Below are 14594 nucleotides of genomic sequence, written 5' to 3'. Positions count from 1 at the left end.
TGCAGTTTCTGAGCTTGGTTGCAGTGCCAGCTTTGTATAGACAAATATAGAACCTGTGGCATTTTCAAAAGCCATTTGGAATAGCTCTTCAATATAAGCACTTTCAGCAGAGATTAAACACATTATTTGGGTTTTCTGCCTAAAGAAAAAAAAATCACTTAAAAAATTGGCAGAATTACCAGTTTCTTCAATGACAAAGTTCTCTTCCCCAAACTGGGGCTGGCAATTGGCAGCTCTTTACAAAGACAATTTTTTTTTTCTTTCCTGTCTCCCTTTCCCTACTCTTTGATTTCAAAATAACCTTCAAGGCAAAAAGAGCAAGATACAGCAACATTAAAAAAAAAAAAAGAAACTGATTAAAATTTTTCACTCTTTAAACAAAATGCCTTGCATTTTTACTAATTTGTATCAGATAAAATGCTACCACATTCCTACAGAAGAAATGAACACCTTACAGGAAACTGGACACATTATGTTCCTCAAGGAATTTTCTATTTCAGAAGTCCTACTTAAAAAAACAAAACAACAATACAAATTAAAAACTTTATTAAAATCAATTGGAATACAATATGAAATTTAATATCATATAATATAGGTGTAAACCCCCTGATATTAACAGCATGTGACACATGTGAAGAGAGGACATTAATATACATATAAATAGAAAAGCTAAAATATGTTCGACAGTGATGTATTAAATGGTTACATAAATGTGACCATAATTAGGAGAATATATAAATTTGTATCCCTCTAGCAGTACCTTCTAAAGCGGTATACATAGTAAATTGCATTTAATTCTAGTCTCTGCTTTCTTATAAGCAACAGGAGATGTGAAGGAATATTATAAGCACATGCAAAAGCAATGTAAAAGATATAAAAACAGAGGCAGAAGCCAGGCACTTATTTGTTCTTGGCTGCCAGAGGCTTACGGCTGATCTTCTTTGACTTGTCATTGTTCTTCTTTGGAGGTTCAGGGTTTGCCTGCATGTGTCTGCCATAAAGACTGTAAGGAAATGAGACAAAAAAAATTGTGATACAGGATTTTACTCTGCAGCATGTTAAACAATGCATCTAGTTACTAGAAATAAAAAAAGTAAGATCTACATTTTGTCTCAACACACTGAATTTTCTATTAGATCTCGCTGCAGTCATTAACATTTGGGTTTTCGTGACTTTTCAGGGTAGTAACACCAGTAAGAGCAGGCCTTTGGAGCAGTGAAGGAGCAATCAGTTTTGCCTTAAGAAACTAGCAACCTTTATTCTGCAGTTATGGGATTAAGGCTTGGAAGGCTGCAAGGACGTGTATTCAAGTAGACAATGATAAAAATTGGGTTGAACTGAAGAGATAGAGTGCCTGCTTAGAGCAGAGTGAGCATCATCCCTAACCAGAAAACCCAAGGGCTTGATAATGTGACAGAGAGCAATGGTGTCACAGCAGCCTTTGCTGCTCACACATGATTGATAGCACTGGGACAGCTACCAACACATCAATGCCACATTAGTAAGTACCACTGATTAAATGTTGACAAAGTATCCTACAATTAAGACACTGGCATTCACTGTGAAGCTAAATAGACTACATGGCTGAGAGGATCTTGCTAAATATCACACAGTAATTGATAGATAATTTATGAGTAATCCCGATTAAACTAAATTAAAAACCTACCCAAAATAAACACAGCTCAAATTTAACTTCCCTTATTGACATAATGCGCTTTTCGAAGACGCGCTTCACAGGATTTGGTTGGGGTAATTTTCTTTACAGTAGCTGGTATGGGGCTGTGGTTTGGATTTGCACTGAAAACAGTGTTGATAATAGAGATGTTTTTGTTTTTGCTAAGCAGTGCTTGCAAAGAGCCAAGGCCTTTTCTGCTCCCCACCCCACCAGCGAGTGGGCTGGGGGTGCACAAGTTGTTGGGAGGAGACAAAGTTGGGACAGCAGACCCCAGCTGATGCAAGAGATATTCCAGGCCATAGGGGGTCATGTTCATCATATAAAGCTGGGGGAAGAAGGAAGGGGAGGACGTTCAGAGTGATGGTGTTTGTCTTCCCAAGTCACCATTACATGTGATCTTGGAAGTCTTTTCCAACCTTCATGATTCTGTGACTTTATTCTTTTCTTTACTATTCTAATTATACGTCAGGACGTTAAAAGCTATCACCCACTTTGAGCTTTATTTTGCTGTATCTGGAAGATACTGCAACCCTGTGGTTCCTAGACCATGGAGTGGGATTAGAGCTTCCTGTAGGGTGGGGTGGAGAGGAAGTGCTAGCTTTCACCTTCTCAGCAGCCGAAGATTTACATCACACTGCTAAGCAGGCTGCAGTCAAGGTGTACTGTAGCTAAAACAGCCTTGCTCAAGGAAAATACAACTGTAAACTACGACATTACTTCACCTTACTGAAATTTTATACGTGTCCTCACCTACTGTCAACAAGGGATCAGGTGCCATTTCCTGACGAATGCAGAGAGCCCTGACCCTCTGTGATAACTACATGCTTCGTGTTAGCTACAACAGTCATATTTTTCTTCTATTTCATAAGAGATAGAGCCCCAAAAGCACAGGACTGTATTTTATCCAAGTACACAGTATGCATACTAATCAAACATCTATCCTAAATAACCGTCCTGTTTTGGAAGGCATTAAGTGAGTTGAGGGAGGGAGTATATGGAAGGAGATGGTTTGGTATTAGGAAATACTATCACTGTAGAAGAGCACAGAAGTGATATTCAAGGAGGTTGTCCCATAAGAGACTGATTCAGGGTAGAAAATGTCAGGGAACAAGCAGTATCTTGTTCTCAACGATATGCAATGCAGCATTTGAACCACTGTCAGCAATAATTTTGTAACTCCAAGAAGTTAGCAACAGAGAAGTAGAAATGTATACTCAAATCTGTGAACACCAATAGTTAGCTAAATACTAAATTAACATTCAAGCTGTTTTTTGGCTCTTTTTCATAGAATAACAAAGTCCTCATTTGGGATTTTAAGCACTGAATTAACAGAGAATCCACTGGTCCACCATATTTGAGCACAAAACCCCTTCACAGATGGGAACAGAAGTCCCCTGTCACTGTCCTGTCTTCCACATCCTGCTGCCTCACAGCTCCTCTGTCCTGTTAGTGCCAACCCAGAGAGGACTGAAATAGCTTTAGTGGTTCTCAGCTATTACATACCCTCTTTTTGCACAGGTTGCTTAGGCTTTTCTTTTTTTGGTTTGGAAACTTCACGTGAGTTTCCCTCTCAGGTGACCCTTTTGGCATTTGTTACGCCTCTCATTTCTTCCTTTCTCAGTGCAAATGTTCAAAGTTTGTGAACTGGCAGAGCTCTGGTAGTGAACTTTTCCTGAAGCAAAAGGGTGTGGTGGGGATTCTACTGACTACACAGATGCTTTCCAAGTGCAGAAACTGAATATTGACAATTTTGAATGAACTTCAGAGTTCTGCTGAAGTCTACGTGGGTAACGCCTTTTGACTGTGAAATGAGATCCAGTGGTCACTGTATGTAAGAATCCCAATTTACCTGGATGGAGTTTTGGTATTTCTTTGATACTTGCTCCTCACAATGTTCAGTGCTATTGGTGCTCCAGTGATTCCCTTTGCCCCATGCAAATACTCCAGTAGTAATAGATGTACATGAGTTGAAGGCATCTACAGAAAATTTCACATTCCTTTTATTTATTCTCACGTCCAACCACTTCTATCATCATGTGCACCGAAGTTTCATCCAGGAAAATAATTACTGGGTTTGAAATAAGCAAATCGAATACATCTACTTAGGTTTTCCTGGCAAAATGTCAAGGAAGTTTCAGCGCACATTGCTGTCTCAACTGGAGATGAGTGCTTTACAGTCTATCACAGGAGTCTGCTAAGCAAAGAGCAAGGATCAGATGTATTTAGATTATACAAGCCTTCACATACAGGGTCTCTCTCTTGTGTTTGCATACATCAAATATGAGGAGACATATGGTGTCACAACAACATTTAAATACAATAATGACTGTGATAATGCCTCTGGGACAGAATTTGCATTCTGTTACACTCGGGAAAAGAGAACTCAAAATTTTCAATGAACTTTTGGTAAAATAACAGACACCACTTCCATAGCTCCCAAGGGGGAAAAAACGCACAGGAAAAAAAAGTAAAAGAAAAAAACTAATGGAGCTTATCTGCACAGAGAAGTAACTACCTGAATTCCACAAGAACCTATAACCCTTTGGTTGTAATAGATGTGAAATTTGCACACACAGCCTTTAATGATTTCAATACCTACTGGAATGATGCAGCCACAGAAGTAGCCATAGCCAAGGTGTCCAAACTGTGTACACGCTCCTGCTCTGCATCAATGCAAAGTCAGTTGTGTTAGGCAGAGACACTTGCACCTCGTCGTCGGCAGCGGAGGTCAGCTTATGACATGCACACAGACAACTGTGCTGCTCGGCTGACGGATGGTAATGTGCTGGGAGATGGCACCTTGACATCGCTGTTTGCATGACTACACCCTTAGCCACAGCACACTGTCTTCATAAAGAAACCAAGGAATACTGAGGCAGATTGTGGCTATCGTTTCAAGGCAGTTTTGTGAGATAAGTGCTGATAGCACACGGCAGCACCTTCCCACTTGAGATTTTGAAACGTCACCTGTTTATGGAGCTGGTACTGCTCTGAGAAGGACAGCTCACAGGCCAAAACCTCTGCTGAAGAATAAAATCTGGAGTGCAAATAAATATTTGAGATGTTTGCAGTTTGCAGTAACAGTCAGAAGCTAGTTATTATAACCACAGCTCACACACTGAAGAACCTTTGTAGACTTAGCAGCTACAGTACTGCATGCAGCCTTCTCATGTTAAAGTGAAAGGGGAGATTACATGCAAGACTGAAAGCTCTCAGATAGAGACTTCCAATTGCTTTCTTTCCTCGTATATATTTTTCAAAGCAAATATATCTCATGAACATAAATGTTTCTTTGTATGCAGATATAAACATAAAATCTCCCTGCATTCTCCACCTGCCCCACTGGAAGTAACAAACAAGAGCACTACGGCTGCTGCAGCAGCAAAACTAACAATGTCAAGTGAGAAAGATGCTCATTAAACTTCATCATTCTGTCTACTTTAATGATGTTTTTACTTAATAAAAATTCCCTAAGTAGTAGCAAGGATATTAGGCAAGGTCTCTGGTTATGTATCAGGGGCCTAAGCTGTCACTAGTAAGCATGCAGTTCAGGAGGGGCATTCCCAAGAGGAAAGAGTGAATACAGCTTTCTTGTAATACATTCCAAGAGAATCAATAACCACAGCCTGCCACATTACTTAAGTATTTAGGAAAGTAGGTGATCCTTCTAAATTAAAATACAAATTGCAAAATATTGCAATTTACAGCATAAAATCAGGCATGGAGCCTTGTAACTTGAAAGCATAGAGTCTTGTTACCAAAATCTCTGAATTTAAAAACTGAACCACAGTTAAAATTCATAAAGTTCAAAAGAGTCAGTTTCAAAAACCACCTTCAGCACAACTGTCTCCAAGTTTTCTCTCTTGTACAACAAAATGCTCACTAGTTGAGGGCTACATGCTCCCAGAGATGAAGAGTAAACTTGTGTAAACTAGGGAGTTACTGCAAAGTATTTGATGCACACATTGATTTTCTTCAGTTCAAGCATTTTGAAAGAGAATTTCGAGATCGAGCCATAAGAAATACACTGCTCTCACTTTATGTCTGTAACAGACCTACAGGGTTGAGTATGCAGTATGAAAAGGACTGCACAGCTAAATACAATCCTAGAGAGATGCTACCTCCAGCTATGTACTATAATCTGGGAAACAAAGGTGAAACATTCCAGCTTGCTTTTTCAAAAGCTGGAGCTCAGGATCAGGCAGATATTTAGTGCGCAGATGAAGCTTCAAATGTGGGTATTTACAGTGACCTCAACAGGACGGTCCCAAGCCTCAGCTGCTGAAGCAGGAGACAGGAAAGGCTAAATCAGTGGTAATATCACTAGAAACCCAAAGCTGAAAGAAGTGCTTGCATGACTGGTACATGTTGGCTACCTTGCATTAGTTACAATTCACATGCACTTACAGAGAGGTGCTTTCACCCTAGTGCTTTTTGCATAGTTAACTGCTGCTCTGGTATCCCCTCCGAGTGACTGGGACTAGCCTTTTCTCCTGTGAGAGCTTCTAACACGTCACCTTCCCAAACCACATATTCTCCCAGAAAAGGGACAGATACTGGGGTTTAATTTGTCGGTAACATACTAGTGAGAGAAAACAGTGGAGGTTAAAATTACTTTGCAAGTGTCATATTATTTTGGTAGCTTACCAGTAATGTTTTTATTCTGTATGACATAAGTTAGATGATTTCAATGAAGAGGACCACTGCATGGCTAAATGAAACAAATATCTGTTTTCCTTACACTTGGATGGCAAGCTGCAGTTTTAGGATTCTTAATAAGAAAGAACAGACAAGAGTGACTCATATTATTCAGCTAATTTTTTGCCCCTTGTTTGCAAGTGCTCTGAGAGCAGATGGCAGCAGTGTCAGCAATATTCATCATCTGAACAAGCTCTAGCAAGTTTCTTCAACAAGCCACATCTTTGGCCTTTCATCAGGCTCTGTACCAGCTCTCTCCTCATGCTCCGCAGCGGAGGCAGCACTGGCTGGACGAAGGGGGCAGGTGCTGGCAGTGCCACGTGCTATACTGCAAGGGCCTCTGGGCTACTAAATCCACAGTTCTTAATGTGCTGTGAAACAGCTCCACTACTTTTAGGTCTGTAACGGTTTGCCTTCATCTATAGCCCACTGACTCTGGTACATCTAATGCTTCAGATTGCCCCAATCTCCACACACCACAGAACCCAGCCCTGAAACACTCCAAAGTGTAATAACTGGTGTTATTTTTCCATTCCTTCCATCTGCGCCAATAATCTTCACAACCCAGAGTTCCGTCAGACTTTGCCTGTCATCACTCTCCCCAGTCCCCACTATGTCCTGCATTTCAGCTTTCAAAGAGCCTTTCTGCATCACCAAAAATCCCTAATCCCCTCAAGTGCTTTCCGGGTGCCCACAGGCACTCAGTAGGGGAACTGATCACCTCCTCCCATCTTGGCTTAGCTTTTTTTGTAATTAGTTTCATTTTTCGGAGCCCAAATTAGATAAGAAGGAAAGGATTCAGTAGAGGTAGAGAGCTAGGTAGCTAAGCCCAAGTCTCCCAGTCAGTGGAGATCTAGCTAATGGAGCCATTGGAGTACAGAGCTTTTTGGGTGATCAAGTACAAGTACCGGCTGTGAGATGCTTAGTTGCATTCCCCTGTTAAACATTTTCACCAACTACAGTGGACAGTGGGTAACTGGCTGACATGCAGACATTCATGTTTAGCTATTTTAAAATGCTAGCTGAAGTCCATTCGAAGCAACCACTTCCCACTTTGCACACTCTCACAAGCTGTTAGCCATCTTACGTTATAGACTCTGCTGAGTCACACAGTCCAAAGTTGACTTACTGTGAATTTCTGCCTAAAAACACTTCAAATCTCAATAAACGAAAAAACTGTTCTGGAGCTCACTGTCTCAGTGACTGCGCACCCTCCAAAATAAGCCTACCCATTCCATGGGTCTCCTACTGCCACTTCATTGTTTCCCATAGGGCTCCCTTCTGCTGGATCCCTCCACTATCCCCTTTACATTTACTGCTCTATACACCTGAAGAAAAGAAAGACTCTGCCATGTTTCTCACCCTCTATCCCTACAGGTTACTGTCAGAGACAGACTCTGACCAGGGGAGATGTGTCTGTGGGAGGAGATTTCACCTGAGGTAACTATAATCTACAAACACTTGCTCTCCTATAGGCTGCCAATTGCTAGATAATTTTAATTCTGGTAGATCCATCTGCTCTTAAAATGGTTAATTTAATCCCTACTTCTTTGAACTCACCATCTTGCATGTTAAGGAGAACTAATTTTTTTTCCATAAGGGAATTCCAAGTAGGTATTAGGTATTTCTTTAATTAATACACAATAATAAAAGAAAGCCTTCTCCTTATATTCTCTGAGGCTAGCAGCCTTTTGAAACAAGTACTTTAAATGTGAGGCTTGTTAGGGAAGCACAGCTGGAAGCTAATAGAAGCCTAGCAAAAAAAAAAGATTTTTTTAAAAGGAAAATATACAGGCTAAGATCTGCAAAGCTGGCTAATGACTTTGCATATACAACCTGAAAGACTTTACAAGATCTGGGGCTTTTGACAGAGAGGGTTTTGAAAGCATATGGAACACGAGCATCTGGTTTCTGAAAGTCAGGCCTATCTAACACCCAGGGAGCCCAGCACTGAAAATCTCAGCCATGCTACAAAGTCAAAGAGACACACAAGGGGGCCCTCTGTGGAACTGCCACAGAGATTGAAAGAAGAGGGTGTGATTATGATTATTTTTTTCAAAACAGAGACAAACAGGAATTAAGATCTCATCTAGATAATCTATTATGCTGATTAAAAAAAAAAAACAACAGCTAGCCCAGTAAAATGAAACAGCAGCCTGAGACAACCAGAGAGAGAACAATTTGTTTCTGCACGTGGAAAGTCCTATGAGACTATCTCAATTATCAAGAATTTCTCACCCGGTACTCGCATCTTCAAGAACATCTGTGAGGGCTGATCTCCCTTCTCATGCTCCATTTCAAATGGACTGATGACTTGTTCAGTCTACACATGCAAACCAGTCCCTGAATCCACCCCGGCATGGAAAAACTGCATAGGTCAGAACCTGAAGTCCTTAAGGGTGAGAATTCCCACAGACTGCAGAGGAATATCTCTCCCCTTGTTTTCACCAATCAAATGGTGCTTTCCCATTTATATATGACCATAAGAAACAATTTAGTGCCAGACATAGGCATCAGCTGTTTACCCTGAGGGCTGAGGTAACCACTAGAAAAAATGACATCCTCCACCTAATTCATAAAAAGCAATTAGGAGCCACAGAATCTGCACGAGCAGGCTCAGTTTCTTTGGCAGAAGCCAGCACAGGCAGCTGGATAGAAAAATGCATGACCAAGAAGGAAAAAGACTTCTCAAGTGAGAAAGAAGTATGTTGTGTTCACTGAAGTCCTCTGTATCATCATAGCCCTTTTATTTATGTATTTGTAATTCATAAGCATTTAGTAGTAGAATCAACAGTTGCTCCACTTCTCCAAACCATGTTGTTGGGACCACATTCAAGGCCACCGATCTGATCTCAAACTAACCCCGGACAGGTAGCAAACATGGTGCAGAAAACACACTGGCTTGCAGCACAGACAGCCTCCTGGAGCCAGCTGAACACAGTCTTCTTCATTCTTATGTTATTTTAACGCTCTTGTCCACATGGAGTCCTTTGGGCTTCAGTAGAACAGTGCTCATTTTCCTTTCTGAATGCTACACTAAGGGGCTTGCTGCTCAGATAAATCCCCTTACATAATCTTTATTATTGATTTACTACATGCATTTTGCTGTGCATCTAATTAACATTTAAAAAAAGGAAAACAGAGGGTAAAAATAGCTAAGTGCAAGCCAAGGAACTTTCTTTAAGTTATTCTGTGTCTGGCAGGTATGTATTTCTTTTCCAGTAACCAGACGAACTGTACCAATAAAATGTATAGAAGGGACTCTGGGGAAATACCGATAGAGAGACTCTTCTTTCCTTGTTTTTTGGTTTTTTTTTTAAGCAAAATTGAAGTGTCTGAGTTAATCTAAGCCTGCTCTGCTGCACACTGACAATGACCAATTTCATTGGCAGTAGCATGAAGAACATTCAGGGACTGCAGTTCCCCCCACGCAGGGTTTATACAGTAGCCCTGCTCTGCTGGGCTGGCTCACATCTCTCTCCTGCTTCTGCCATCCCAAGTGGCTGCAGGGCCAGCTCTCCAATGGCTCCTTAAAACAGACACAAAGATTGAACAGTGACGAGGGACACACTGTCATGGTGGGGAGTTCAACCAAACTAACCGCCCTGAATTGCCACTTCTGAGACCCTTGAAGGGGACGCACTAAATCCCGGTCCTGCCACACAACCCAATTGCATGACCCAAAACAAGAAGGCTGTGTGAGCTCTGGGGAGCTCTGGGGAGCTCACACAGTATAAGGGGGCATAGGATTTACTGGGGGATGCTTAGAGGGAGACTTGGGATTGAACAAGAATGTTTAAGTATTATACAGGACTTATGAATTCTTATGGGGACAGACAAAGACAGTGGAAGTGAGGGACCAAGGAGGATGGCAGAGAACAAGTGTAGGGAAAAGGAGAGAGGATTGGGGGGAAATAAAGGAGGTCAATAGTGTGTAAGCAGGAGGAGGACAGCATACTTGTTTGGCTGAGCTCTGTGCCAAATCACCTTCACTTTGTCCTGCCTAAACTCTTGACTTCTGTGTGGCTGCTTTCTGTTCTGACAGCATGCATGCATGACCCATCATCAAAGTTCAAGTCAGGCTAGCTGGTCACTGGCATGGACTGAATCCTGGATACTGGAGAGGCTAAGGGATGTTAGGATCAGCTTCCAAAAAGGCTGAGGGGCTGTAGTCTGGTAAGACTGGATCTGGGGGATTTGGAGCCAGGTATCACCTCATTTTACAGTCAGTTTTGAACAAAGCATCACATCCTTAATACTTGGCAAAGAATTACTGGGTTTTAAGCAAATCTTTGGTGTTTTTCCATGGCTTTTACTGTGCCAACAAAGCTGTTCCAGAATCTTTTCAGGAGGGACCTATGCTATGTGGCAGCCAATAATCTTTATGACAACACTGCAATGAAAATGCCTCTTACTGTAATGAGCAGAGATCATAAGTTAAGCCCCCAGCTACCTTTCCATTATTTTTCATTAGAGTTTTTCTGGCTTTGTTATGCTTCAAGAGTACTCAGGGAATTACCCCAAATTAGGCTCACTAGTCAGCTTTTCATTACTCAGACCACACTGAAACTGAGCAATCAGCAAACTGAACCAGCTCCTGAGGTAACACAAGACACTAACATTTGTTTCAATGTTTACCATTTCTTTTTTAGTTTCTCCTCTTTTTTAAAGTTCTGTTGTGTAAAACAAAGTTGCCTATAGTTGGAGGTGGTTCTAAAACAAGAAAATCACATAATAGTTTTTCATGCCATTAACACCTTGAGCAAAGGGTTGGGCTTCCCTTCATCTACCAGAAACAAATTGTGATATACTTATGTTTTCTCGACAGTAGTGTTTTTCCTAGATTTGTGTTCCATAGTGCTCGATGAGGTGGGTGAGATAAGAAGTCTGAGTTACTATGTGAATCCTTATCCCTTGGAAAATATCTAATCCACTGCAGATTTTTACACTGGCTTTCTTCTCTCTTACAAAGCAAGAAGCTGACCATCCTGCTGGAAAACAGCAGTAATACTGACATCAGTAAGTTCTGTTGTCATCCAATCCACATGACTTCCCAAGCTGCTTTCAGTGTCTTTCAAGGTCCACAGTGTGAAGAACATAGAGCCTTTTGAAAGGCTTTCTTCTCCCCGAATGTCTGTCAAGATGAAATGGCAATATAATGTCAGCCTGATTTTGATTTCACCAAAATCAATACAAGTTTTGCTTCTGATTTCAGTGGGTTCAATGTTTGGCCTTTAATGTCAATTACCCATGCAAGCAAAAAGGCAAGGTGTGGTTCACAACCTCCAAACTATAAACAACATATGGACAACATCTAGGCTGAGTATGAACAGTGGAGTGAAAATTATGCTTTCTCATCAAGGGCCAATGAGTCACTCTGTGACTTCTTAATGCATGCACTGACCAAAATAGTTTCTCTTGCAAGGAAGGTGGGATTATGCATATCGATCTGGTTTTGCTGAACATCCTTTTGCTATAGGTAGGCAGCACTTATCCTAAATTGTTGGTGCTTACGAATGGTCATGAGTTAGAGGAACGAATACAGAACTTTTACTTTAAAGGACAAGAACTAGTTTACTCATCAGATATTTGCAAAAGGCACCCATGGGAGCCTTCAACAGTGATGTAAAATAAACCAGTGGTTCCACCTGTGTCTGGGTAAGAGGAAAAGGGACATGAAGCTGGAGCTGAAACCACTTGCACTGAATCAGTCTAAGTGACACAGCAGCAATGAAGGCAGAAAGAATGCAACAATGGGGAGCCAAAGTCAAGGCTGTAGTCCTTGAGGACAAGCTGCAGATCACCTACTCTGCATCTCCTTAGAAACATGTTGGAAAACACATTGCAGGGAGGGCAAACAAGGTCCTTGGTGCTTTCTTTCTGGTTCCTCAAAACACAGGCTACTAACATGTTTGCTAAATCCCTGAATACGCACAGATGGTAGAAAACATGCAACTCCTTACTTGTGAAAGATAGATATTAGATCGCATATTAGGAAAAATTTGTTCACTGAAAGGGTGGTCCAGCATTGGAACAGGCTGCCCAGGTAAGTGGTGAAATCATCATCCCTGTAAGTGTTCAAAATATGTGTAAGTGTGGTGCTTAGAGGCATAGTTTAGTGGTAGACTTGGCAGTGCTGTGCTAATGGTTGGACTCAATGATCTTAAATGCCTTTTCCAACCTTCATGATTCTGTGATTCTAAATCATCCCAGTATTCCCAAAGTTTGTGGTATAGAGTGAGTTTATGAGAAATGCAGTAGTAAGAAAAGCAAAGTGGCAAAAGATTTGCCAACAGCCGTCACCAAAAAAGCACTTCATTAGCCTGTCAATTGCAGTGTCTAGGAGACATTTATTGACAACTCACTGCCAATTGATCCAACATCCATATAAAGCTCTTCTTATGCAACAAGCTTGCTGACTCAGACAATGATGAGATCTATAGAGAACTAATAGCTATACTAAGCCTCAAAGTGCTCTAATTTCTAAACAACATTAAACCAGAAGTGGTAAAATCCCATCAACATCTCAGCAGCTGCACCATATTCACTGCTTACAGCACATTTTAGAATGAAATTAATTTTGATACACTTCATAGCTGGGGCATGAATGCATGATGAGTAAAAGTCCTTATACAAACAATGTTTTCCACTTCTATGGCTATACATGCTTGTGGGACTACTGAAATACAGGGACTTTGCATTTTCTTCTCCCTCAATTTAGCATGGAAGCACTCAGAGATGTTTGATGCTGTGCGCCAGCAACTGCTCTGTGTGGTCGGGCCCCTCAGCCTCTCCCCAGGCTGGGGTAATGCTGCAAATGGCTAATTGATCCTGCAGCGGCTTTAACAACTGGCAGTCACTTCACACAGCTGGCAGCATTCCTGCAGCGCACACGCTCCTAACCCTTGCTTGCTTTGCTTTGTAATACCTGTTTTATCACTTCATGATAAGGCAGTGTCAAAGACAGCAGGCATAACCTATTCTGGCATCTCCATCTGGCTTTATATATCAAACTTGTGCTGCTCTGGTGGATTAGTTTCAGATCCTTGTTGGCAGATCAAAGGCAGCAATAATAACCACAAATCAATCCCTCTTTAAGGCCTAAAACATCTTTTCCCTCATAGCATGCCTCATTTCTTCACCACTCCAGAGCCCTTATAAATACCAACTTTGCCTAGACACAACAGTTGTATGCAGACACTCAGACCCTGGAGAATTTTGGCAATTTGCCTGCATTCTTCTATTCAATGACAATCAAAATGAGCAGCATCAGTAGAGAAGGGCTCATGTAGATTATAAACTTGAGTTCCTGAAAGTCAGAAAGCTGCCTGATGCCAAAGTGAGGGTATACACAGAAGATGGCTTGCTTCCCTCAGTCTTATCTCAGGTAATATACTTTCCAGCACTCATCAGTGAGACAGTGCTGTATTTTCACTGAAGCACCCAGCTACCATCAGCTCACTGCTCAAGTGCTCTAAGCCAACCAACAGATGTTTTCAGATAGAGAATAGATGCATCCTCAGTTGAACAATTGCACTGTGGACCAGTTGCTTTCTAATGGCATTTCCAGACAGTTCATGCCCTTGATTAGCACATGCTCCAGAGAACAGGACTCAGAAAAGGGACTGATAAGGTTCGAGATTCTCAGGGCTCCTCCCATGTAGGGGAAACATTTGGTCCTTTTTGCCACGATTGTGCTAGCATGCTTGAGATTGCACCTGAATTCCTAATGCTCACGTACTAGGATTTAGCTAAAGGCAGTGGGACTTAAAATATGACTCAAAGACTAGGTATCAGCTCTCTGCCTGATGCTTTGCTTTACTGCCAAAATGGGACTTTTACTGCAGAAGAAGTAGCTTTTGTTTGCTCCCTCTCCATAACAACTTCACAGTGACAAAGCTGCATTGATCATGATGTAGCTAGGCAGTTCTCTAGATCTCAACTCACCCAGAAAAAAAATCTGTGCCTTGGATTTTACAGGAAAACAGCACTTGAGCTGTAAAAGATATACCTGCACAGGCAGTGAAGACATAAACTCTTCCTCTTATCTTTAAGTCTTTCAGTTCTGTAACTTGCAGTTTGAACAATGTCTCTAAAGAGATGGCAACATTAGCTAGAACAGCAACAGTTCAACATTCCTAGGTTCTTCTTAAAACGAAACCCAGAGATAAATAGTGAAAATGACAGCTGCTTAAAGATCTCCTGAAATTCTTAAGAAAAA

The 14594-nt window shown here is 41.3% G+C and overlaps 1 protein-coding gene across 3 annotated transcripts in view; it reads right to left on the bottom strand.

Moving 5' to 3' along the window:
* Nucleotides 1–529: 529 nt before the first annotated feature.
* RSU1 (Ras suppressor protein 1) overlaps nt 530–14594 on the bottom strand; it is a 104826-nt gene continuing 90761 nt past the window's right edge. For 2 of the 3 annotated variants that reach the window (XM_027658657.1, XM_027658658.1), the window contains exon 9: nt 530–1003. In XM_027658657.1, the coding sequence (XP_027514458.1) occupies nt 901–1003 (103 nt within the window). In that variant the 3' untranslated portion in view covers nt 530–900. The remainder of the gene's footprint in view (nt 1004–14594) is intronic. The other variant, XR_003530188.1, reaches the window with a different exon arrangement.

The sequence above is a fragment of the Corapipo altera genome, unplaced genomic scaffold (assembly GCF_003945725.1).
Source record: "Corapipo altera isolate COAL_440 unplaced genomic scaffold, ASM394572v1 63, whole genome shotgun sequence".
NCBI lineage: Eukaryota > Metazoa > Chordata > Aves > Passeriformes > Pipridae > Corapipo > Corapipo altera.
This window is presented reverse-complemented; position numbering and strand designations above follow the sequence as displayed.